The 25,621-nt window shown below is 40.1% G+C and overlaps 1 protein-coding gene across 1 annotated transcript in view; it reads left to right on the top strand.

Annotated features, from left to right (window-relative positions):
• The window catches only part of EPB41L4A (erythrocyte membrane protein band 4.1 like 4A), a 131,614-nt gene extending 112,356 nt beyond the window's left edge, over positions 1 to 19,258 (top strand). The window contains exons 16-23 of the mRNA XM_054397855.1: positions 251 to 298; positions 3,389 to 3,466; positions 9,418 to 9,537; positions 14,816 to 14,863; positions 15,482 to 15,550; positions 16,951 to 17,061; positions 17,748 to 17,829; positions 19,133 to 19,258. Of these exons, the coding sequence (XP_054253830.1) occupies positions 251 to 298; positions 3,389 to 3,466; positions 9,418 to 9,537; positions 14,816 to 14,863; positions 15,482 to 15,550; positions 16,951 to 17,061; positions 17,748 to 17,829; positions 19,133 to 19,258 (682 nt within the window). The remainder of the gene's footprint in view (positions 1 to 250; positions 299 to 3,388; positions 3,467 to 9,417; positions 9,538 to 14,815; positions 14,864 to 15,481; positions 15,551 to 16,950; positions 17,062 to 17,747; positions 17,830 to 19,132) is intronic.
• The last annotated feature ends 6,363 nt before the right edge of the window (positions 19,259 to 25,621 follow it).

Below are 25,621 nucleotides of genomic sequence, written 5' to 3'. Positions count from 1 at the left end.
TTATGCTTAACCTTGCATGTCTGAGGTTTGCAATGAGAGCTCGAATGGAATCCCACCTTCAAAATGTGCTGCAGAGGTGTCCTGGAAACTTTAAATACAACCACATGCCCTTTTTTCTCTGCCTTAATGCTAAAACCCCCAAACCCGTTGTAAAGTTGGTGTGTTGTGGTTTTTTTTGGAGGTAAGAGGTTTTGTGTATTTGTGTTTAGTGTCTTGATAGTATTTCAGTAAAAATTCATCAATGTCACAGGAAGAATCAAAACAGTAGTGAAGAATCAGTTTTAAAGCGAAGGAGAAGGCCTGCTCCAACAGTTCCATGTCTCTTCTGTGTTGGGAGCTCCAGATCTGAACACAGTACTCGAGGTGGGGTCTCACAAGAACAGAATGGAGGGTGGAATCACCTCTCTTTACCTGCTGGCTATGCGTCTTTTGACACAGCCCAGAATTTGATTTGCCTTCTAGGCTGCAAACATACATTGCCAGCTCACACTGAGCTTCTCATCAACCAGCACTCTGAAGTCTTTTTCGTCAAGACTGCTCTCTATCCATTCTCTGTACAGCCTGTATTTGTGCTTGGGATTGCCCCAACCTAGGTGCAGGACCTTCCACTTGGCTTTGTTGAACTTCATGAGGTTGGCATTGGCCCACCTCTCAAGCCTGTCAGGGTAGGGTCCCTCTGAATGGCATCACTCTCTCCAGCATGTTGACCATGCCACACAGCTTGGTGTTGTCAGCAAATTCGCTGAGGATGCAGTCAGTCCCACTGTCCACACTGCCAACAAAGGTGTTAAACAACACTGATCTCAGTACCAATCCCTGAGGGCCACCACTTATCACTTGTCTCCTCTTAGACCTTGAACCATTGACCATCTCTCTGTGAGTGCAATCATCAAGCCAACTCCTTATTTGCTGAGTGATCTACCCATCAAATCCAAATCTTTCCAATTTAGAGACCAGGATGTTGTGGTGGGCAGTGTCAAACACTTTGCACAAGTCCAGGTAGATTACATCAGTTGCTTTTCATCCATTAGCTCTGTTGCCTTGTCATAGAAGCACCAAATTTGTATAACTTCTTACAATCTTCTCATGTCCTTGGTAGATTTTTTTTCTTAAGCTATTTTTTTCCCCTCTCCTATACAGTCTTGACTAGATGTCACATTTCCAAATTCAATGGTGGTGTGAATTCAGGTGTAGCCTTCAACAGCTTCAGCTTTTGGTAGATGTTTGCATCTATCTACCATGACTATGCTGCACTTCCCCATGCTGCTGTGCTCCTGCTATGGCTGCTGGAAAAAGGAGGCAGTATGGTGAATTTCAGTGTCAGAGTCTCCTGAAGCTTGCAAAGGAGAAGAGGCACTCCCAGGATCTGATTCACTGCTTTAGTATGGGAAGGGAGCTTTGGCAGGGATACAAACATCTCAGAGACAATCACAATAAGGGAAAGTGCTCACATACTTTGCACCTATTAAAAGATAACATTTTTTTTAAGACTGTTACTGTTAGAAGCTGCTGGTGACAATCCTGTGATAAATGTTCAGCACTTAAAAACCAAGAAGATTTAGTTAGGCATCCTAGATTGAAAACCCTAGTGGTCAGAAGGGACCTCTTTCCAGATGCTGTGTCTGCTATATTAACCTACAACTGTGTATACATTGGTTGTTGTATATTGGAACAAGGCTTCTTCTCTTGCTTACAGTTTGGCTACTCTCCTCTGATTTTAATCAGAAAATGAGTCTTCTCTGTCAACTGTTTCTCTGAAATGCCAAATCATGTAACCCACCTCACCGCAAGGTCCCTCCTGGACTGTGCTTTACATTTCTTGCCAAATTGACTATGCCTTCTTTCTTGCTCCTTGTCAGACCATATAGATATACCACCTGCAAAATATTGAATATATTGCACAGCAAGAAAACATGAGACAAAACGGATGAAAGATCACCATGATTTCATGTGTTCTTACACCTGACTTAGGAAACCACCTTTGTTTCTATTTTTGGTATTTTATTCAGTTCACTAAAATCCGATGTTTAATATTCAGTAAAAGATAATATCATGACAGCCAGCATGAGCAGCTGCCACTGAGCTGACAGCTCAGCAGCCCTCTGTCTCCCCACAAGTGCTATCCTGACTGGGAACACAAGGTGATTTGATGTGCATTTCCAAAATTTGGGTGAGATTTCCATTACTGAAAAGTCAGAGGAAGAGGTACCTTGAATTTGAGCAAACAAGATGCTGTATCTGGTGCTTCTGCCATGGTGTGATTTTTGCTGCCTTGGTGCCTCCTGGGAAAAATTGGTTAAATACGGACAAGAAAATACTTGAAATACAGAAAAATTTTGAAGAGCAGAGTCACTCTGACTGCAAGAATGAAAGAAAAGTTGTTCCAATAAGGGGATCAGTGGAAATCAAGGATTTAAGGAGCTCAGGTAGTAGTAGCCAAGAACTTCTTTTGCATGAAAGGGATTTGCCTGTAGGCAGGCATATGCCCGCTTTCTGCTTGAAGTTCAGCATCAGTCTGTTCAACCAGTCTTTTTCAGTAATAATCAGAGCCATAAATGTCACCTTACCATTTGAAGCTTTGCAGTCAGAGAATCACAGGATGTTAGGGGTTGGAAGGGCCCTCCAGAGATCATTGAGTCCGTTGTGCCTGCCAAAGCAGGATCACCTAGGATAGACTGCACATGAATGCATCCAGGTGTGTTTTGGAAGTCTGCAGAGAAGGAGGCTCCACAACCTCTCTGAGCAGCCTGTTCTAGTGCTCTGTCACCCTCACCGTAAAGTGTCTCTTTATATTGAGGTGGAGCCTCCTGTGTTCTAGCTTGTACCTGTTGTTCCTTGTCCTATTACTGGGCACCACCGAAAAGAGACTATCGCTTGCCCCTGAGATGTTGATAAAATCCCCTCTCAGTTTGCTCTTCTCAAGATTAAACAGCCCCAGCTCACTCAGCCTTTCTTCATAGGAGAGATACTCAAATCCTGCAATCATCCTTGTACGTCTCTGTTAGACTCTCTCCTGCAGATTTCTTTATCCTCATGTAGTGCGCTATCTTTGTAGCTGTGCATTGGGTTATCCCAAAGCTGTGCTAATGCACATGCCTGCCGATGTGTGTACTTCAATCTTTCTGTATTTATAAAGATCAGCAGGGTCATAGCGTTAGTGGTGTTTCTTCCATACTGACTGACACTTGGAAAATGATACGAACTTTGTAGAAGACAGATGTAATAAGAAAAAGATAGTATGACTTTTAGGTATAGACAAGCCCTTAGAGTCTCAGGTCTGAATTTCCTAGTTATGTCTTTGCATCCTTCTTTAGTCCTTGCTTAGAACTTCAGTAGTTTTGGTGTTAGTAGATAAATTCACTTGAGCTGTTGCCTTTCACCTCTCCAGATCACGGTCTCGCTGTAACACCAGCAGTGGCAGTGAATCAGAAAATTCCAACAGAGAGCATCGAAAGAAGAGAAACAGGTGAGCTTTATGTATTTTAGACATAGGTACATGAAACACAAAAAAATGGAGAGGGTTATTTTGAGACAGACTTAGTAATAAGGAGTCTAACATGTTTTTAATGCCCAGTCCTCCTAGGCAGCCTGAAGTCCTTTTTTGAAGAGCAAAGATAATTGCCAGAAGACTTTTACATTATAGGTGTATGCAATGAATGCATACCCTTGTGTTGCTTGGGAAGAACACATTAATGAACTGAAAAAAATCAAATGTGAGACACATTTACAAACTACTTGCAATGTTAATGCAAATGATAGGGATAGTGGTAATAGCAAGGTATTCACAGCATATAGTCTAATACCTCCAAAATTTAAAGTGCAGAATTTTAGCAGGAAATTAGCTTTTGAGGAGAACAGTAAAAATATTTTAATAGATCTGAAAATCAGTGTTGTTTCTAAATGAATGCATTTAATCGTACGAATACTTTTATTAAAATGTGAAGTGTAGTTGTAACCCCAAAACTTGTATAGAATCAGCTTTTAATGGCACAACAGTTACTATCAACTTATGATAGCAAGTTTTGCTTTTTATATTCTATTTTTATTGTTACTGGTATAAAAAAGTTAGTATAATACCTCTTGTGTTGCAGGAAAAAAATCCTATAAAACTGCAGCTTTCATGCTGCACTTGAGAGCAGTATTTGATATTTAGAAAAATGTATTTTTAAAAAGCATTAAGAATTTACTCATATTACATAAACAGGGCATAGAAAAAATGTGACTGGACAAAATAAAAATTGTTTAAGGCAAATTTTCTAAGAAGCTGTCTGCATGAGCTGCCATAGCAGTACTCATAGTACTATGTGTCTCACATAATACTATGAGTGATAAATGATTTTCAGATATTCAGAAGTTCTTAGAAGTCATTACATGCTAGATGTGCTCTAGTGCTCTAGAGGTTTGCAGTATAATAATATTTTAAGCATGACTTGCAGTACTTAAAGGGATACTTAAAAAAAGTAATTGTGATATTCAGATGGGTTGGTATAAAGCATATCTAAGCTATGAGATTTCTTTCAAATTTACTTGAATAGAGAACAGCCTTGTAAGATGCTAACATAGTGTGCATGGAAGATTTGTTTTCCAGCTGAACTCTGACATTCAAATGAAATGCTGAGTATAATTCCAGTGATCAGTAGGTAAATGGTGTTTTATATCATGTTCTCTTAGAACACACTTGCCAGTTTTTTTCTCCTGTAAAATATCTTGTTCAGGGATCTCCACAAGCAAGTGAAGAATGACCTCAAGAACATTTTAAAGAGCTTCTTGCCATATAAAGGTTGAATTGTAAGGAGGATTAAGTACGCTAGTCATTTTCTGAAAAGTAAAAGGGCCTTTTCCAACTCTTTCTTACCTCATGGAAAAATGCTTAAAATTAAAAAGAAAAGATCAATTTGTGTGGTTTTTTAATGTTTTTCACATTTTCAAAAATGTAAGGTCTGTTAAAAATGTGAATATCCAGCATTTCTCACTCCTAAGTGGTCACTTGAAATGAGACCAGGTAAGAAGTCATTATCAGTTGTAAAGAAGTGGTAAATGATCTGGTGGTCTGAGACTTGTTCCTCATCATGAGGTACAAAAAATAATGAGTGAAAATTAATTTCTGCATATTGTTAGCAGCCATGTTAGGAATTTAATAAGCTAAAAGTGCACAGACACTAAATAGCTTTCTTGTTAGCAGAGGCGAGCCAGGGACAATATATTGAGGCTTGCAGCTGCTGTTACTCAAGTTTTACCTGTTGCGTAGAGTAATACCAATTTATTTCCCAATACAATATAAAGGTCTTTGGCATATACAGACACAGAATTGTATTATTTTCTTAGAATGAAATGACTGATACTCACATTACACCAAAGAATCTGCTTTTGATCATAGAGCAATAAAATATATTGTTCACATGAGAAGAGATCACTATGAACTATCTCTCAGATGAAAGAAAACAAATTACCAGAGAAAAACAGAAATGTAGAGAAATGAGAACAGAACAGAAATGAGAACTTATGAAGGAACAACACTGGAAAAGGCTAGAGAGAAACTCTTTACTGAATCTCAGTCAGTCTTTGAGATTTCACTCCATCATATGAAGGTTTTATCCTGAACAGATATTTATAGAAAATTGAGGAAGAACCTAAGATGAGCGTGTTTCAATTACAAAAGAAATGCATTTTCTTTTTTTTAATACTCTGGTCAAAGTTCGTTGAGTGGATAAAAATACCTTAAACTAGTAGACAGTGTGTACTGTAGCAATGTCGTCTTCTATTTGACTTCACTTGGAAGATCAACTTACTAGAATCACAGAATGACTGAATGGTTGACGTGGGCAGGGTCCTTTGGAAGTCATCTGGTCCAAACTGCTCAAGTGGGGCTATGTAGAACCACATGCCTAGGACCGTTCTCATATGGCTTTTGGGTATCTCCAATGAAGAAAACTCCACCATGTCTCTGGGCAGTCTGTACCAGTGCTTGGTAACACTCTCCCAGTGAAAAAGTATCTCCTGATGTTCAGAGGGAACCTCCTGTGTTTTGGTCTGTGCTCATTGCCTTTGCTCCTGTCGCTGGGCACCACTGAACAGAGCCTGGCTTCATCCTCTTTGCACTGTTCCTTTAGGTAGGTATATACATTGATAAGATTCCTCCCAATCCTTCTCCAGGCTTTCTCACTCTTTCCTCATATCAGAAGTGCTCCAGTCCCTTTATCATCTTTGTAGCCCTTTGCTGGATTCTCTTCAGTATGTCCATATCTCCTTGTACTGGGAACCCCAGCACTGGACACAGTACTCCAGGCGTGGCCTCAGCAATACTGAATAGAGGGGAAGGATCACCCCCCGCTACCCCTGCGGCAATAAGTTGCCTAATGCATCCCAGAATACCATTCAGCTTCTTTGCTGCAAGGTTGCGTTGCTGGCTCATGCTCAACTCAGTGTGCACTAGGATGTCCAGGTCCTTTTCCATAAAGCTACCTCCCAGGTGGGTGACCCACAGCATGTACTGGTGGCTGGGGTTGTTCCTTTCCAGCTGCCTCTTTGAAGAGGCTGGAGTCTGCTGTGCAAATATCCAGAGTTATGATTTTTTTCCCCTCCTCTCTCAGGATCCTGAATTCCACCATTTCCTGGTCACTGTATCCTAGGCTGCCTTTGACCTTCACATCCCCCAATAAGCCCATCATTGTTTTGCATTGTACCTAAATGATAACTTTACACTGAAGAGGTTTCAAGAATCAGGTCTTCAGAGCTGCTTGTCTTTAGAGAATTTGTCATTACATATAGCTTCCTATCATAGCACCTGAAATGACTGTAAACATCTGTAAATCAAGAGAAAAAAAAATCTGTAAATCAAGAGGCCTTTCCATTTTACCATACAGTTGTTCTGCAAACTATGCCTAAATTGTCATTGTGATAGCTATTAATCTCAAGTGAATTTATTTCACATGTGAGTTACAAAAACATTATTTTCTGTAAGGCATAAATCAACTTGTTCCTTTGTAGGAGCAAAAAGTGAATAGAATGAAAGGAAAGTTGTAATGGACTTGGCCTACAAGGACAACACTTTTTTTTTGTCAAAAGTATGTCTTTAAATAGAATTTTTAACTTCTTACTAAAATATCTTTCCATTATTTTGTCATCGTTGTCATCTCTGTTGCCAAAGAACCAGAGATTTTGTCCCCAAATTGCTATTACTTGATCATTGCATCTAAAGAATGTATTTTATGTGGAGATCGTATTTTCTTGGTCATCCTTTACATTATCAGATGTGAGCACAGAATCTTTCTTTACAGCAGCAAAATGAAAGCTTAATTTATTCATATCTCCATACTGTGTTCTGCTGCAATACAATGGTACTTTTCCATATACTGACACTTGTTTTAATAGCTTCCATGCTACTTTATGTTTTTAGATTTTCAGTGTGTTGCTGAAATTAATAAAGAAGTAACATTGATAAATGCTGTTGTATGTTACAACAAATAGAAGAAAGAAGGCAGAGTAGAAACGTGAAGTACTTGAGGATACATGAATACATTGCTAAATATTGTGCTTGTCATATAGTGGTAGGTGCTAATCTGCTAGCTTAATAGAATGGACTGGAGCAGAAACCAAGATGTTACGTATGGTCAGTGTTAAAGTGTGGCTTTAAACACAAGAGTACAGAATCTCTGTAAGCTGTGCTGGAGTATGGACCTTGTGCTTTGCTGTGTTGTGTGGGTTCCCTGAGAAGAATATGTAGGTCTCAAATTATTTTATGGCAAGCATCCAAATGCAGCCTTCAGAGAATAGCTATTTACTTGACCTGTTAAGAATCATTGGGAGAAATGGAGCTAGGTACTGGCAGGCAGGCAAACCCACCACCCACAGTAGCAGCACTAGTTTGGAAGCCCCATCTCATCCTTTTATGCAAGTGACTGCTCTATGTGGGACTGCTATATGTGGTTGATTGTGTTTATACCACATGGTATGATTGTAGAGGATGAAAACCATGAGTCATTGCTTGTTGCTGTGTTAAGTTCTTCTAAGTCCTTAGAATTTTATGTGAATCCCTGTTGCCAGCCTACAAGTTTAAGACTATCTGCTTAGAAATCAGAAACCGAATTTTTGGGTCTTCTCCAGATGCTCGGTACCATTTGGTAGAGTTGCAGATGCAACTCCAAATTCATTATGTATATGAGAGAAGATCTGATTAAAGGATAAACAGCAGCCTGTGTAGCCAGTTTAGCCTGATAAAATTCAAAACTCGAGAAAGATACATCTGTAGTGAAGAACAACAACAACACGCTTTGCATTTTGTATCATGTATCTGGTGTAATCCCCTTTATCTCACTGTTGGCTTGGTTGTCTGTTTTACCTGTCAGTCTTCCTGTATTTTGTTATTATACTATGGTTTCTTCAGTATGCCAGTCATACCATCTTAACAGAAAACCCACTCTTGGAGTGATACTTTCCATGGTTGTTTCTAAGCTCCTGCTGAATTTTATATTCACTGCTGTGACTAAGCATATCCATTTGATTCACCTTAGCACTTCATCACACTGCTGATAATCTACAACCCCAAAACTGTGAAGCATCTTTAGAGCTTTGAATAGGCAAATGATGGCATGCCTGTTGGTCTGGCTTGTAGTGCCAAATGTACAGTTACTTCAGCCTTCTAATGTGCTGGATTTATAAGATTTTGACCTTTGGTTTAAGATGTACTGCACTCAAATAATAGATTCATGGATTTTCATGGGAATTTTTTTTTAAAGAATAAAAAAAGGTGTATCATGTTGTTTAGAAGCACACAAGCAGAGACTGGGGTCAGTGCAGAAAGGGTGCAGTGACAGGCTTACAATATCATAGGAAGGTCTGGGTTGGAAGGGACCTTAAAGATCATACAGTTCCAACCTCCCTGCTATGGCAGAGACAGATACTTCATTACATGTGTCTGAGGCTGCCAGGGAGATCTCCATGCATCCCAGGCTTCGCTGCCAGTCAGGACAACTTGCTATGAGTGAAAACTTGCCAAGGGCATCGTGGGGGATTTCTGCTGGATCCTAAGAAGGTGTATGCTGCAACAAAGTATTTGAAAAATGGTAGTAGAAAAGCCTTTTATCGTGATGTGGGTCTTATGCTTGCTGTAGATGAGGTGGGCTGGAAAACGGGAGAAACAGGAAAGAGCTTCTAGATGTTTGGCTGTGGCTGTGGCAAGTTGTGGGCCTGTTCTTAAAAGCCTGGATCATTTAATTTGTCACACTGTTTTGAAATAACAAATCAGTGAGTTTCTTTGATACAAGTTCTGAGATTGTAAAGTAGTTTGGGAACATGAATTAAAATTCAGCAAGTTAAAATCACAGAGGATGGATTTTTGTGGGGAAAAATTACCCCATTACTTCTCAGAGGATCCTGCATCAGAGGCTTCAGACTAAACTCCTAGTTCTTCTTTTGCAGATTACGGCTAGAGAATGACATGGTTGATTCAGCTCCTCAGTGGGAAGCTGTGCTAAGGCGACAAAAGGAGAAAAACCAGGCTGATCCAAGCTACCGTCGATCCAGGCACAGATCTCGATCGTATGTAATCCTTGCCCTCTTTGACATGAAAATTAAACCCACTGTGGCATGTTAAAAGCAGGACAAGTATCTGTACTGTGGTGGTGGCCCTCAGCTACTGAAGAGCGGAGTCAGAATTTCACACAACACATTCTCACATTAGCAGATCTGTCTTTCTGATCAATCCCTTTTAGTTTAGTGTTTTGAATTTCAGGGCACAAATGATGTGGGAAGGACCTTGTGACCTTGGATGGAGTCCTGGATGGTTTTTTGGCTCACTGAACATTAGTAATGTCATGAGGACAGGGATTCTTCTCTTCCAAGCAGCAGGTCTATCAAAACATATGTGTTTTTTGTGATAGTTGCAAGCATTTTTATGAAAGGTATGCACATTTGTTTAATCATATAATGCCTGCAGTATTGTTCCAGGTGATGTCTCTATGTCAAATTATCATTGGCAAAGAGCAGTCAGTGATTTATTGCATCCTGATGTCAGGATTTCCATGATGGAGGCCTGCTTCCAAGCAGTGCCATTCCTGTTGATAACTGATTTTCTCATGGTGAAATTGTCAGCTTCTAAAATTAGTTTTCTCAAACTAATTAAAATTCTAGTTTCTTCCAAATTGTATTTTTCTTCTAATGACATGGGTTTGGGTTATAGACACACTGTTTTGTATCATGTAGTGTCCCACCTAATCTGCCATCCAGGTAACCATCCAAAGCAGTGCCAGCGCCAGTGTGCCCAGCAGGCAGGGCAGAGCAAGGCAGTGCAAGACAGGGCAGGCTAGGGCTGTTGAAGAATGCCAGGAGAGTAGTCATGAGGCACTGAGAGAGAAGGCAAGAGAGAGTGATCTTTGAAACTGTATCCCCACCGGCAATGCCTGGCTAATGTGGATGAGTTGCCCACCATGATGCTGATCTTGTCACCTCTGTAACACACTTACATATGTACTTCTCCGAATGTCTTGTCTTAAATTTACCTTTCATATTAAGACTTATTGAGAGCAACTGTGTAGTGCTTTAAATGATTATTTCATTCATACTGATTGAAACTATAACCCACCCTGAAGTTTCCAGGATTAAAATCCACTTGAGTTCTGTTTTCAGTTGCCCATGTTGCTAGAACTAGTTTCTCCAGTTTCATAGAATCATAGAATCACAGAATCATTTTTGCTTGGAAAAGAGCTTTAAGATCATCAAGTCCAAACATTATCTAACTACCAAATCTGGTGCTAAGTCGTGTCCCTTAGCACCACATCTCTGCACCTTTTAAACAACTCTAGGGACAGGGATTCAGCCACCACCCTGGGGATCCTATTCCACTGTTTATTAACCCTTTCAGTGAAGAAGTTTCTTCATAGTGTAAATTGCTTGTTTGGGGTTGGGGTTTTTTTGCCATTAAAATTTCAAGTGTTGTAATTTCTATTTTAACTGGCTTTTACAGACTTGTTCACTATAATGATATTGTAGTAAAAACCGGCAATATTGAAGGTCACTTGCATGAAACCCACAAAATATAGTTGAATAAGTTTGATTTACATTTTTTTACTGTACCTAGAAAGTGATGTAAACTAGGAAATGTACTCAGTTAATAATAGTCAGATGAAATTTATAGCCAACTTTCTTCTTTTTCCCATAGGCCAAGTTAATTTCATTGCTTGGACAGCATGGGTTCCCTCTTGTGGCTTGCAATTTATGAAATGGCTTTTGTTTTCCAGCACAGTGACGTTCTGAGTTATTTTTTATTTAAACTACTATTAGCAAAAAAATGTAACTGTATGACATACTACTTAATAAGAAAGGGTCCTAGCAAAGAAATGAGGAAGGGTTTTGGATGACTTCTCATTTCTTTTCACTATTGTGTAGTGATAAGCGTATTCCTCCTTTTTTGTCTGACTCTTCAATTTAATAAAACAAACACAATAACAAAATAAGCCCAAACCTCTTGAGTATGGCAGAGATCCTTAATATATGCAAGAAGGACATGAAAAAAAAAATGGGAATTACTTTCAAAGTGCTTTAGAAAAAAAGAAGCTTAGTAAAACACATTTACCTATCAACATGCAGTAGGTAATAGGAGCTTTAATTTCATTTGAATCACTGGTTTGCTTCCATGATTGCAGGTCAGAGGGAAGGAAAGCATGTGTTCCCTAAGGTGTGGGGTATGGTTATTTTTGTTTCAAAAGCTGGTCATATGGTCATTTCAATATGCACATGGAACAGGTGATACAAACCTTCATTTTAGCAGTACGTATAAGTCTTTCACGTTAAGTTACTTACTGCAGTCAGCTTAACTAGAGGGTTGCTTTGGAAACATGACATAGTGGCTGAAATACTTCTTACTGTACCTGACAGACTATATTTAATTTGATTGATAATGAGTAATGTTCATCATTGGTGGTGATGATGTCTCCTTGGTCTCAGAAGTGAAAATCCTTGACAAGAATTAGACTTTTCCTTCTCCTAAAAGAGTCAGCAGAGAGCTCCCAATTCTAGTTTTACAAGGTTTTATTTTCAGAGTTCATATAAAACATCTGTGTAGCCAGAGGGCTTTTTTTTTTTAGTTAAGAAGAATGGCCATTTAAATTCCATGACTTTTTATATTTTCCATTTGTGACTCAAAGTAAAATATTAGTTACAGTGCAGATGCACACAAAAAATAATGTAAGCATTATTAATGTGTAAAGTTGTTCAAGCTTGTGAAAATGAAATAAACAAAAGAATCCTTGAGACTAATCACTTACAGGAAATTTTCATTAGATTTCTTAAGCATTAGAAAATCTAACTGTTGCACAAATTTCCAAAAGCTATTGATTCAGATTCTACATATATATATATGTATGTATGTATATATAATATGCCAAAACTAAGTTCTGAATCAGCTGTTAAAAGACGAAAACAAAGGGGAAGAGGGATTACGATCAGGCTTTTTTAAATAGGAGTGCATTATGTTAGGCTGTCAAGAACTACACAAACATGAATTTCCTATGCAGTACATGCAATACCTAATAAGACCTTTCCTTTCATTAGCTTTTCTTAAGCATTTTTTCAAATGAAGCAGGAATAGACCTTTGGAAGGAAAATGCTTTTAATTTAACTTATCCCAGTATGGTAACACTTCTTAAGCAGGTGGTCAACATGGAAATTCATAAAAGCAGTTTGCTTTGAGGAATCATTGTGTTTAGCCCTTTTTCTTTTTTTATACCATATGGATAAACCAGTATTTTATGCTAGTGTCTTCCTTATTAGTGTAGGTTCAGGAGTGGAAGGAGGGAGTATGACAAAGGTTACAGAATTAAATATCTGAGTTGGCTGCAGAAAGCAGGAGGCACAGTTCCTAGAAAACAGAGCAACTAGGATGACTTCTTATTTAATCGTTTTCTTTCCACATTGCCCCCCAAATCAGTATTTCTTACTGTAGATGAGGCTTTGTATATGTTTGGTGACTTAGAGCCACATCCTGAACTGTTCTGTTTTGATGAATAACTAGAAGTCATGAGCAGATCAGGCAGGTCAGTAGTGTACACAATTCCCTGCTTTGTCGGGATCTTAAGATTGGGAGTGACCTTGAGGCTTTGCTTCCTCAGGCAAGCTAGGCATTATAAAGCCTCCTTGGAGATGCTGGGAGGGTTCAGGGAGCCTTTATATTCCCCACTGCCTGATTATGCTGCCTCAGAAGAGGGTGCCTATCTTTCCAGCCCCAGGGTGAAGGCATAGTTTGCAGTTGCAATTTTGTGAACAGAGGGTTTCATAGACGGGGAAATGAATGAAAAATTGAGAGGTGAAAAAGGTAATTAAATGCCACTGCATACCACGCTACTGCATTAAGGAGAGAAAAATATAATGGACAGATGTAAGAATGGGAAAAGAAGTCAATGCAAGAAGGGAGAAAGAGAGAGAGAGAAGTGAAAATCAGAGAAAATTAAGTGCTTTATAATAAACACAAACACACAAAGCCATAAAAAGGTCTTAACACTGGGAAACATTGGACTGCAGGCTATTTGTGGCTGTAGCTGTTGCCATCATGAGGACCTGACCAGTCAGGACAGGCAGCAGAGTGGTCTGTCAAGGACAGGGATTGCCTGGTGTTGTTGCACCATGCTTCCTAGAAAGCCATCACTACCTTGGGGCCTGATAATGTTATGGATTAGTTCATATTAGTCCCAATTAAAAAAAACCAAACAAACACAAATTTAAGGTTGTTTATCATCCTTCTGTCTCTGTGATACTTATAAACCAGTATCTCGTAATACTTCTGCACCTGCAAAATCGAAAAAAAAAAAATCCCCAAACATTACTGTTCCTAAATAACCTGCCTTTGCACCAACTGTAAAACATTTGCTACAATGTAGATGTCTCTAAACATAATTCCTAGGTGGAAGTCTGGAAATAAGCCAAATACAGTAATGATAAAATAAGAAAATAGTGGAACTGTTAGTGCTAGAGAACGCTTTGAAATTATTTCTGATACATCTCTAACTAACCCTGCAATAAAGTAGAATCAGAAAAATAAAAAATAAAAGGGATCCACTTTGGAGACACTGTCTTCTGTAATTTGGAGGAAAGTGTGAGGTATGCCATTTAGGTATTACTACATCTCTGTCTGCAATGGGGAAAATTAACAATTTTGGCTAAGTACTTTCTCCGTGAATGAAGTACTTGCTAAAATACTTGTGTGTGGTTGCCAGCTTGGTTTGTTCATTGTTAGTTTTGTGTTCTGGATACCACAAAGGTAAATGAGCACACACTGTTCTTGGAAGTGAACACAAAGCAAGAGGCTGTACTGTGGTTGCAGCTGAGCAATGGTTTGTCTTTACTGGTGCTCAGCAGGAATGGCCAGGGATTACTGGATTGTCAGCCTGGCATGGCCTGTCCCTCCTACCCACAAAGAACTCTGTAGGCCACAGGGCATGTCAGAGGGCCTTTTACAGAAGAGTTATTCCAAAACACATTGTCTTCAGATGGATATGGGGTGGCAGTAGCAGGATGCTGATTTGGCTTGGGAAGTTCTGCTGTTGTATTTTATATTTTTTTATGCATCCTTTTGCCCAAAGTTAGTGGGGCAGGAATTGTCATTCAAGAAATTACTTCTTACCTGAAATGAAATTACTAAGTTTAATGCATTTTTCTGAGACAAGACAAAGCAAACACACAGAAAAAAAAAAAACTTAAAATTGAAGTGAATTACATTTACTATGATTTCTGTGCAGGTCTATGCTGTTAAAAGCTATTTAAACAGCAGTGTATCAGATGATGTTTTTCACAGTTCCACCTTTGTTGCCTTTGTTGGTATTTATAGGAGAAGCCCAGATGTACAAGCTAAAGAAGAACTGTGGAAACATATTCAGTAAGTATGGTCCTTTTAGGTTCTGTGTGACTGCTTGGTTTGTCTCTAATGTTATTCACATCCCCCACACTGTAGATATAAGGCATTGTGATCTGATTTAGTTATATTCCATAGCAAATTATATGGGTCTTAATGACTTGCTATGCATATAAGATGCTGAAGATCACTGAATGCACTGAATACAAATGATACCATTGTTTGAGGATGAATTATTAAAGAAGAATACAGGAAGTTAAAGATCTCTTTGTCCATGTCCAAAATGTGCTTGATTGTAATACTGACACTTTTAGGCTGAGACCACATATGCTGCAGAACTATCAGTTCAGAAGACTGCTATTCCAAGGCATATTTGTTGTTCAGTTTAAACAATGTACATACATACTGTCAATCAACGAGATCAGATTTGCAGGGAGGTAAGAGGAAGATGGAACAGGATAAGATACACAGTTGAAGTAATCAAAGTGATTTTTAGACACATTTTGTAATAGGTTTCATATTCTGATGTCAAGATACCTTCAGGGCTGATAACAGCTCAAGTAAATCTTTTCAGCCTAATACCATAAGAATGGTTTTGCAGTTGGAAGCTACTGTTAAATTTTATACTTTGATCTTTTCTAGGAAGGAGCTTGTGGACCCATCAGGCCTGTCTGAGGAACAGTTGAAAGAAATTCCATACACTAAAATAGAGTGAGCTTATGTCAGGATTTTTCTTTGCAAATATAAAAGCCATTTTTTCTTATTTTACTGTGAATTCTGTAATACTGAAATAGGAGTGGATTTACACATAATATTTAAGCTTTTTTCTACTCCAAATACTCAGCCGAGATGGGTGGGTGAGGATACTTGATAACTTTAAATCCCAGTATTTTCTCTTTCCAAAAATATGAAAAATACTGTCTTTTCCTATATCTCCCACACACTTGAGAACTTGGTGGATGTCTGTATGGTCTGTATACCATCTGTCAATATGGTTTATGTTGTAGACTACAGAATCAGAAAGAAATGAATGCAAACAAGTAAATCCATTTATTTCCTGAACTTCTGCTTCCTTTTGTATTTTTATTCTGACCATCTAAGGTACAGCTTGACGTGTTCAACCCCTTTTCCTTGCTGTGGTGGGTTGAAAATTCCCCCCCAACATTAAATTTGCCAGACGAGATCACTGGGAAGCAAATGTATTTAAAAGCAAAACTACAATCTACAATGGAATGCAATGAATATGTGCAAAATATGCAGTATTTACAAATATTTACAGGTATTTACAATTGATAAACAGCACAAGAACCCCCCTGGCCAAAGACCAGGGGACCTGCAACAGCTTCTCTCTCCCTGCGTCCTCCTCACCCCCCTGTACACAAAGGGACAAGAGAAAAGAGCAGAGAAGTTGTTAATACCAGTCACAAAAAAGCAGTGCATCCAGGGTCAAGCAGAAGTGAGTTAGTCTATCCCAGAGCGAAGAAGCAAAAAGAGAAAAATAGATTGGTTTGTACACCTAGTTTAAGTCTGTTATCTTTCCAATGGGATTGTTTAGAGTTCTCATTATTTTCCTTTTTTACACCCAATGGTGATTCATTTATGTTTTACCACTTTTCTGTTCAAGATCTGTGGAAATTTTAAAGGTGCAGCCTAAAACTACTAGACACTTTTCTTGGGCAACTGCCAGAGCATAGATAGTTCTTTAAGAACCAGTATCTATTTTACTGTGATAATTGCCTGTTTGAGATGCCATATGTCAGCTGCACGTGCCAGAAATGAGATCCTGGTTTGCATTGTAATGTGCTTCCACAATGCCACTAAACAGAAAAAGCTGGTTTTGAAACTTTGTATATTAATGTGTTGTTTATTAAATAATTTCATTCCCAAATATGGGCATGCCAGTTTGTGACCTTTGTACTTTTAAAGCATTGCATTCCAAGTACAGACTTGTAAGAGATGCCTCAGTCAGTCTTTCAAATTCAGACAGTGCAGTCTGAATAACCGTCTGTTATCTTTAGTAAGAAATGAGAGGATCTCTTAGTCTGAGCTTAATTTATGTATTTGTGCTGAAGATCTGGTTTGCTAACATATTGTTGTGAATTCTGTCTTAGGACTCAAGGAGACCCAATCCGCATTAGACATTCACATTCCCCTCGAAGCTACCGTCAGTATCGTCGGTCCCAGTGTTCTGATGGTGAAAGATCTGTCCTGTCTGAAGTGAAGTACGTAAATGTGGTTATTAGCAGTGGACTGTTTTAGGGTGGCCCAAAAGTTATTCAAAGATCATGGTTAGATTAGAAGTGACATAAACATGGTTGGTTGTTGGCACTGGATTCAGGCAACCCTCTAAATAGTGTGTCTTCAGAGCTAAATGACTCTAGTCTATCCTATGCCTGAAAGGCGTGTGTGATCCCTTGGAACTGGGAAAAACAGAAGTCAAAATAAACTTGTATTGCTCTTCAGTAGTAGGTCATGAGTTGCTTTCCAGCATCCTTAAAAGTTACGACATCATCTTAAGTTTTTGTTTCTTATTACAGCCCTTTTCTGCAATGGGTGGATCAGTCTTTCCTAGAAGACTGATTTATAAATGGTGTAGTTAAGAACAGAAAAGCAACAGTCCCATTCTAAGTTTTATTAAGGCTTTATATATCAAAACAAGCACCCTGAAGGAGGTATAGCACACCCATGATTTCTCACATGCCGTTGTGCTGTCTCAAAACCAGAAGGCTGGCCCATTGAGAAGGGATGGGATAATGTATGCCCTGATGATGCTCACTGACTACTGAGGATCAACATAATAGCTTTCATATGCCTTTCAGTTCCGTGTAGCAGTCTGGGTCAGCTTCATTGTTGAAGTTACAGTTTACTTTATTATAGCAATATCCCTTTTGTAATATCATAATTCCAGTGAAAAAACTGATCTGGTGCCTCCACTGCCTGTTACACGATCTTCCGATGCAAAAGGTCCCAGCATCCAGTTGACTCAACAGGTTAGTAATTGTACATCTTCTGCAGTTTTCCTTTTTCTGGAGAGTGAAGGGAGAGCTTCTAGAGCTTTATTTAAATTAAATCTTTGTTTTTCAGTGAAAATTAAGGGTGGCTAAGATTTTTTCATCATCAATGTGAAATTACATATTTTGTTTATATTTACACTTTTTAAATATTTCCAAATGTATGTTGTTCTGTATCATATGCCCCTGTATCATACTAGCTACTGGAGGACTCTTTCCCAGTTTGACTTTGATGCTTTCTTAAGATGATACCCAGTCCTCCACTGCAGGAGAAACTTTCACAATTTCTTAAAATATGCAAGCATGCTTGGAGTGCAGTCGTAATCACAATGTTCTATCATCTATTTGATGTCTTTGTAGAGTTTTGTTCCTTGAACTTGGAAGCATTGCTTTGTAAATTATTGAAATCAAAAAAGGGTAGAATTTGTCTTTTAAAACATAATCACTGGCTTTCATCATATATTACTGTCCTATATCTCTCAGCTGTAATAATTTTTTTTAAGCTCAAAATGTGAGCAATTGGTTATATTCAAAAAGCAAAAAAGTTCTGTTGTACAGGCATACAGGAGAGAACCCCAGAAAACTCAAGGAGAATCTAAACATGGAAGGAAGCATTTCAGATGCCTAACTTCCTACATTCATCATGTCAGTCTGGTTTGTGGATATATAAAAAATACATGCTGATACTGTGCATCATGTGGAAACCGCACAAAATACAACCAGCAAAATATGTAGTGTTTAGTTTACAAGCAGAATACTTTAAGCTTGAACAATTTAAAAACAATAAATGGGTATTTTTCACATTAAGGCTAGCTAACACACTACTTGTTCTTTGGTAGGAATTAAATTCAAGGGTATTTATATTCCTGCATATGATGGAAATTGAAAAAGATGACCTGTCTTTGATATTCCTGTAAAGACTTGTTCCATCATGACTTAAATTCATGCCTTTGAAAGCACCTCTCTTTTCCTTCTGCCCCAGACCTTCTCACAAGTGCTTGCATGCATTGTTTTGCTGTCAAGTTGTGGCATTTCATGAATAGTGAATATGAATCCAAATAGCACAGAGAGGTAGCAGCTGCACAGGAGAGTAGAAGCAATAGGGGGGAAAGGTTTTGTGTGATCAAATAAATGGAAAGACTGTTGTGTGTCTATGTACATATGTATGTATTTATCTATCTATCTATCTAAATTGCAGTATCCTTAGCTTAAGGTGTCATAGCAGCAGTTGTCAAAACACACTCTACCTTTTCAGAAACATGTTTTAATTTGTTCCCTTCAGAGACAGACTGGATCTAAAGACAGCCTAATAGAAGAAACATCTCAGCTATCCACTGATGTCAATGGAAAACCTACCACTAGGATCATAAAAACTGTACAGGTGTCACGCTTTAAGTTGGAGACTTGACTGCCATAACTAAAGATGGTGAATGAGTTTTTTTCTTTGAGAACTGAGATTCTGTGTATGTGTGCAAGGGAAGGAACTGAAGTTGATACAGCAATTTCTTCAAGACATTCAGAAGTGCAGCCTGCTTGCTGGAAAGGCCCAGTAATGCTTTTATCTCTGACACTGTTCTAGTAGTGTGAGTGATCAAAGAGAAGCTGCCTGATGAGACAACCTAAAGAAAAGTCTTAATGAAACTGAAAGATGAGCAGTTACATTTCCAAAAAAAAAAGAACAAAAAAATTGCTGCATCCAACAGGGTTTATGGTCTGCTCTGTAACTGAATAGCCTTTTTCCAAAAAATGACTGTTGACTGGCATGATCAGTACCAGATACTTCAAGAGAAGCAAAATGGTGATATTTTTGGCCAATTGTGCAATACAGTGTGATATGGGGAGAATTACCGTTAGAATTTTATATATGGGGATCGACTTGTGTCCTGAGACATAAGGACTGGTAGCTCTTACAAAGTTTATTTTAGCCTAGCACAACAGATGGTTGTGTTGTCAATGCAAATGTTGACTCAACACATTTTAGCTCAAAAATAATAGACTGGGTAACACCCTTTAGCAGAGAGTTCCAGAGGTGATAGAGACTTACTTTCCCATGGCAGTTTTAGGTGTTCCAAATTTTGAACGCTCTTTTTTATGTAGAGGGATTATTTAGTTGAACATGCCATACCACAGAAATACATCTATCACCTTATAATAAAATACACTGGAAAAAACTACACTGAAGAATATGTACTGACCCACTGTATTAAGACTGCTTGTCAAGTCACTTAAGCACTGGATAATAAAACTTGTAGAGTAGGATTTAAGACAGCTAGCAAATAGCTGCCTTTTTTCCCCTGCAAACTAGATTAGCAAAGTCTGCCTTAATCACTTTTCATATGAAATAATCAATGCTAGTACCTTATGATATTTTTCTGAGCCATTTCTACTGTGATCAAACGACAAAGGCAGTATTTCAGGTATGATAATTGCTGCTTTTTTTCTTCTTTTTTTCCCCCACTGTAAGAATAGTGATTTTTAATGATGCTGCACACTGTGTGGGTTGTCTTCTGTATGTAGCTGAAGCAATGCATAACTCTTCTCCTGTCCTGTCACTTCGTACAAATAGGTGAAATCCATTCTTCTGTCTCTCATTTGTCCAGTCAGCATATGGATGAGCCTTCTGGCCCTGCTAACTTTAAGAAGCTTAGCGAAACCTTTGTGTTGTCAAAGTAACTTTTGACAAATGTAATCCCCAAACTGAATATTTAATTTGTCAAACAGTATTGGAAATGGCTGTAGTAGCTCATGTGCCTTTTTACATTTGTTGTGCTTAAACTCAATCCCTACCACGAATGATTTGCAGTCATTCAGGCCTATACTATAGCAAGGGGATTGCAGCCTTGTCAGAAGAGCAATACTGTTTGAGAACTGGAGTGAGCGTAGGACATCTAAGTTATGCTTTGCAAGACGTATGGAATTGCTAATACACTTTTAATGAACAAAACTAGGAAACCTTGTATGATATGTTTTATTTTCCTTCATTTATCCGATTATTTATTGGTTCACGATCTGAGTTGGTCAGGTGGCTGCTACTAGTCAGAGTGGTAGCCATACAGTTTGTATATTCCTGTAATAGTATGGATTGGTCTGCAAGTTGGGAGATACTGCATGGTTCAAGGGAAGGCACATTAACTTCAGAATACTTTTCTTTCATCACTTACTTTGGACTGTTCTGCTTGTTCAGTATCTGTGAACAAATCTAAGGGAAGAAAGAGCTTAGAATCCCTCTGTGGTGAAAACCTGTTTTTATGGAGGGTCTTCAGCATTTTCTGAATTGACTATGGATTTTGCTGTAGGACATTGTAAAGTATTTTCTCTCTGTTTTTCAAGTATGTTAAATGGTTTCACTGTCATTGCTTCAATTTAAAATTATCCTTTATTTATGATCTTGTCTATTATTCTTACAAGCAAAAAACAAACCAAATGAAAACAATAACAAAACCAAACCAACAAACAAACAAAAGCCCAACCTATCACTGTGTCAAAGACTGTGGTGGTACAAATTATCACAATCATTTAGGAGACTATTCATAGAATCATAGAATTGTTAGGGTTGGAAGGGACCTCAAGGATCATCTAGTTCTGGCCCCCTGCCATGGGCAGGGACACCTCACACCAGATCAGGTTGTCCAGAGCCACGTCCAGCCTGGCCTTAGAAACCTCCAGGGATGGGGCTTCCACCACCTCCCTGGGCAACCTGTTCCAGTGTCTCACCACCATCATGGTGAAGAATTTCTTCCTAACATGCAATCTAAATCTACCATTTCTATTTTTGTTCCATTACCCCTAGTCCTATGACTACCTGACACCCTATAAAGTCCTTCACCAGCTTTCTTGTAGGCCTCCTTAAGATAGTGAAGGCCACAATAAGGTCTCCTCAGAGCCTTCTCTTTTCCAGATTGAACAACCCCAACTCTTTCAGTCTGTCCTCATAGGAGAGGTGCTCCAGCCCTCTGATCATCCTCATGGCCCTTCTCTGGACATACTTCAGCACCTCCAGATCCTTCTTGTAACAGGGGCTCCAGCACTGGATGCAGTACTGCAGGTGGGGTCTCACCAGAGTGGAGTAGAGGGAGAGAATCACCTCCCTTGACCTGCTGGCTATGCTTCTCTTGATGCAGCCCAGGATGGAATTGGCTTTCCGGGCTGCAAGTGCACACTGCTGGCTCATCCACCAGCACCCCCAAGTCCTTTTCTTCAGGGATGTTCTCAAGCCAGTCACTGCCCAGCATGTATTGGTGCTTGGGATTGCCCTGACCCAGATGTAGGACTTTGCATTTGGTCTTGTTGAACTTCTTGAGGTTGTCATGGGCCCATCTCTCCAGCCTGTCAAGGTCTCTCTGGATGCCATCCCTTCCCTCCAGCCTGTCTGCTGCACCACACAGCTTGGTGTCATCAGCAAACTTGCTGAGGGTGCACTCAATGCCACTGTCCATGTCACAAACAAAGATGTTGAACAAGACTGATCCCTGAGGGACTCCACTTGTCACTGGCCTCCATTTGGACCAATTTACAGCCACTCTTTGTGTGCGGCCATCAACCCAGTTTTTTATCTACTGCATGGTCTATCCATAAAACCCATAGTTTACCAGCTTGGAGACCAGGATGTGGTGTGGGACAGTGTCAAAGGCTTTGCTCAGGTCCAGGTAAATAACATCAGTTGCTCTCCCCTCATCTGTTAATGTTGTGACCTTGTCATAGAAGGCCACCAGGTTTGTCAGGCAGGATTTGCCCTTGCTGAACCTGTGCTGATTGTACCCAATCACCCCTTCATTCCTCTTCTGTGTCAGCAGTGCCTCCAGGAGGATCTGCTCCATGATCTTACCAGGCACAGAGGTAAGACTGACTGGCCTGTAGTTCCCTGGGTCATCCTTCGTTCCCTTTTTGAAAATGGGAGTAATGTTTCCCCTTTTCCAGTTAGTGGGGACTTCCCCAGACTGCCAGGACTTTTGGAATATAATAGAGAGGGGTTTAGCAACCTCATCTGCCAGTTCTCTCAGTACCCATGGGTGTATCTCCTCAGGTCCCATGGACTTGAACACTTTCAGGTTCTTCAGATGGTCATGAACCTGATCTTCACTCACAATGGGCAGTTCCTTCTTCCAGTCCCTGCCATTATCTTCTGTGATTCTGGGAGTGTGGTTGGAGCCCTTGCCAGTGAAGACTGAGGTAAAGAAGTCATTGAGAACCTCAGCCTTCTGCGTGTCACTTGTCACCAGCTCCCCTGTTTCCTTTCTGAGGGGTCCCACACCTTACCTAGTCTTCTTTTTACCAGTAATATACCTATAGAAATGTTTGCTGTTCCCCTTGGTCTCCCTGGCTAGATTTAATTCTGAGCTTTAGCTTTTCTAACCAGGTCTCTTGCTGCTCAGGCTGCTTCCTTATATGCCCCCCATTCTAGTTGTCCTTTCATCCACTCCTTGTAGAGTTTCTTTTTGTGTGACAGCATGTCCAGGAGCTCCTTGCTCATCCAGGCAGGTCTTCTAGCATTCTTTCCAGTTTTCCTCTTTGTGGGTATACTTTGTTCCTGGGCACGAAGAAGGTGATCCTTCAATACTGACCAGCTGTCCTGGGCCCCTCTTCCCTCTAGGGCTTTGTCCCACAGTACTTTGGCCAGCAGATCCCTGAAGTGATCTGCACGCCTAAAGTCCAGTGTTGTAAGCCTGGGACATGCCCTCCTAGTTGCCCTGAGGATCTTAAATTCTATTGCATTATGGTCACTGCAGCCAAGATTATCCCTGAGCCTCACATTGGTCACCAGCCCTTCTCTATTTTTGAGAACAAGGTCCAGCATAGCACCTTTTCTCGTTGGTTCCTCTGCCATTTAGAGGAGGAAGTTGTCATCTCTGCTTTCCAGGAACATCCTGGAATGCTGGTACCTAGCTGTGTTGTCCCTCCAGCACATGTCAGGGTGGTTGAAATCCCTGACAAAGACCAGGGATTTTGCCCATGAAGCCACTTCTATTTGCCTGTGGAGGGCCTCATCTGCTTGGTTCTGCTGGTCAGGTGGCCTGTAGCAGACCCCTACAGTGACATCACCTTCCCCAGCTTACAGGCCACCAGAACTGCAAGCAACCAATGGGATGAACCTGTCCCAGAGGGGGAAAAGGATTCTAGGGCAGAAGTTATCAGGGATCATTGATAGGGCTTTAAACTAGATTTAAAGGGGAAGGGGGTTGTTACTCTCATGCTTGCCTGTGACAAATGTTAGGGCAGCTCATCAGAGGCAGAGGGATGGAGTGCTAGCAAAGACTCTCACCTTGTTGCCCTGAGGCAAGCCAAGGATGAAGCATTGGGACACCCCAAGGGAATCAAGGGGGATTCACCTGAGAGGGTGACACAGCCAGCCCAGCTGAAGTGCCTCTGTGCAAATGCATGCAGCTTGGGCAACAAACAGAATTAATTAAGGGCCACTGTGCTGCTAGGATACTGTGACATAGTGGCTATTACTGAAACTTGGTGGGATGATTCCCACAACTGAAATGTAGGGATAGATGGGTACAAGCTCTTTAGGAAGGACAGGCAGGGTAGAAGGAGAGGAGGTATTGCTCTCTATATCAGTGAGCAGCTGAAATCAGTGGAGCTCTACCAGGGGAAGGATGATGAGCTGGTTGAGAGCATATAGGTGAAGTTTAAAGCCCTGTCAATGAGCCCTGCTAACTTCTGCCCTAGAATCCTTTTCCCCCTCTGGGACAGGTTCATCCCATTGGTTGCTTGCAGTTCTGGCCTGTAAGCTGTGCTGTGATCATAAAATCCAAACCCTTGTCAATGACACCAGTCCCAGAGTCATGAATTGACCTGTTTGCTCTCCCTAAATATTCTCATCCATTGCTGATGGCAGAGGGATGGAGGAGAACACAACTTGAGTTCCTGATCCCTTCAGTAGTTGCCCCAGGATCCTGAAGTCTCTTTTAATTGTGAGCCTTGCTGCTGCATGATCACTACCCACCTGAAAAAACAGAAGTGGGTAATGGCCTGAAGGACTCACAAAGAGGGAAGTTTAGCTACAATATCCTTTACCTGGGAACCAGGGAGACAGTAGACCTTTCTATGAAGGGGGTTTGGTCTGCATATTGGGCCCTCTGCTCCCATCAGCAGGGAGTCACCTACAAAAGTGACCCTTCAATTTTTATTTTCAGAGTCAGTTTTTATGGCTGGCCTGAGGCAAGTCAGCCTTGGTGGCACTTCTGGCCCTTGTGGCATTTTTGGCTTTTGTGAGCCCTCATCCTTGGTCACAACCAGTTTCTCCTGCAGAGCCTCATACCTGTTCTGCAAGGGCACTGTCTGTGGTATGCTTCTTAAAGGAGCATGTTTGCTCCATTTGTGTCGTTTGTTTCATTGAGTAGCTACCTGTTCCCATTGACCCCATACATGTGAGTTACTACAATTACTGCAGGAAGCTGTGGGGGCTTGCTGATGAGAGGATATTGAATCCTCTGCTCCACTAAGAGTCGACTCTTGTTCTATATTTGTAAAGATCAACTTGTGAGAGTTAGGAATTTCCTTCTCACTCTCCCTGATGCTTCTTAGCCTACTAGCCTCTTCCCTGAGCTCCATATTGACATACAACAAACCACACAAGGAGTTACAGTGTATGCAATGAAAGCCACTCCTTAGTCCTTCAATAAGGCATTCCAAGCTGGAGCATTATGCACTTGGTTTTTGCTTGTTGCTTTCTAAATCATTGCCATTATTCTGCATTCTTTACTCAGGAAAGGCAAGTAAAACATAGCTACTACTTTAAAAGGATTTGTGTTGTTATTATTTGAGA

The sequence above is a fragment of the Indicator indicator genome, chromosome Z (assembly GCF_027791375.1).
Source record: "Indicator indicator isolate 239-I01 chromosome Z, UM_Iind_1.1, whole genome shotgun sequence".
Lineage (NCBI taxonomy): Eukaryota > Metazoa > Chordata > Aves > Piciformes > Indicatoridae > Indicator > Indicator indicator.
This window is presented reverse-complemented; position numbering and strand designations above follow the sequence as displayed.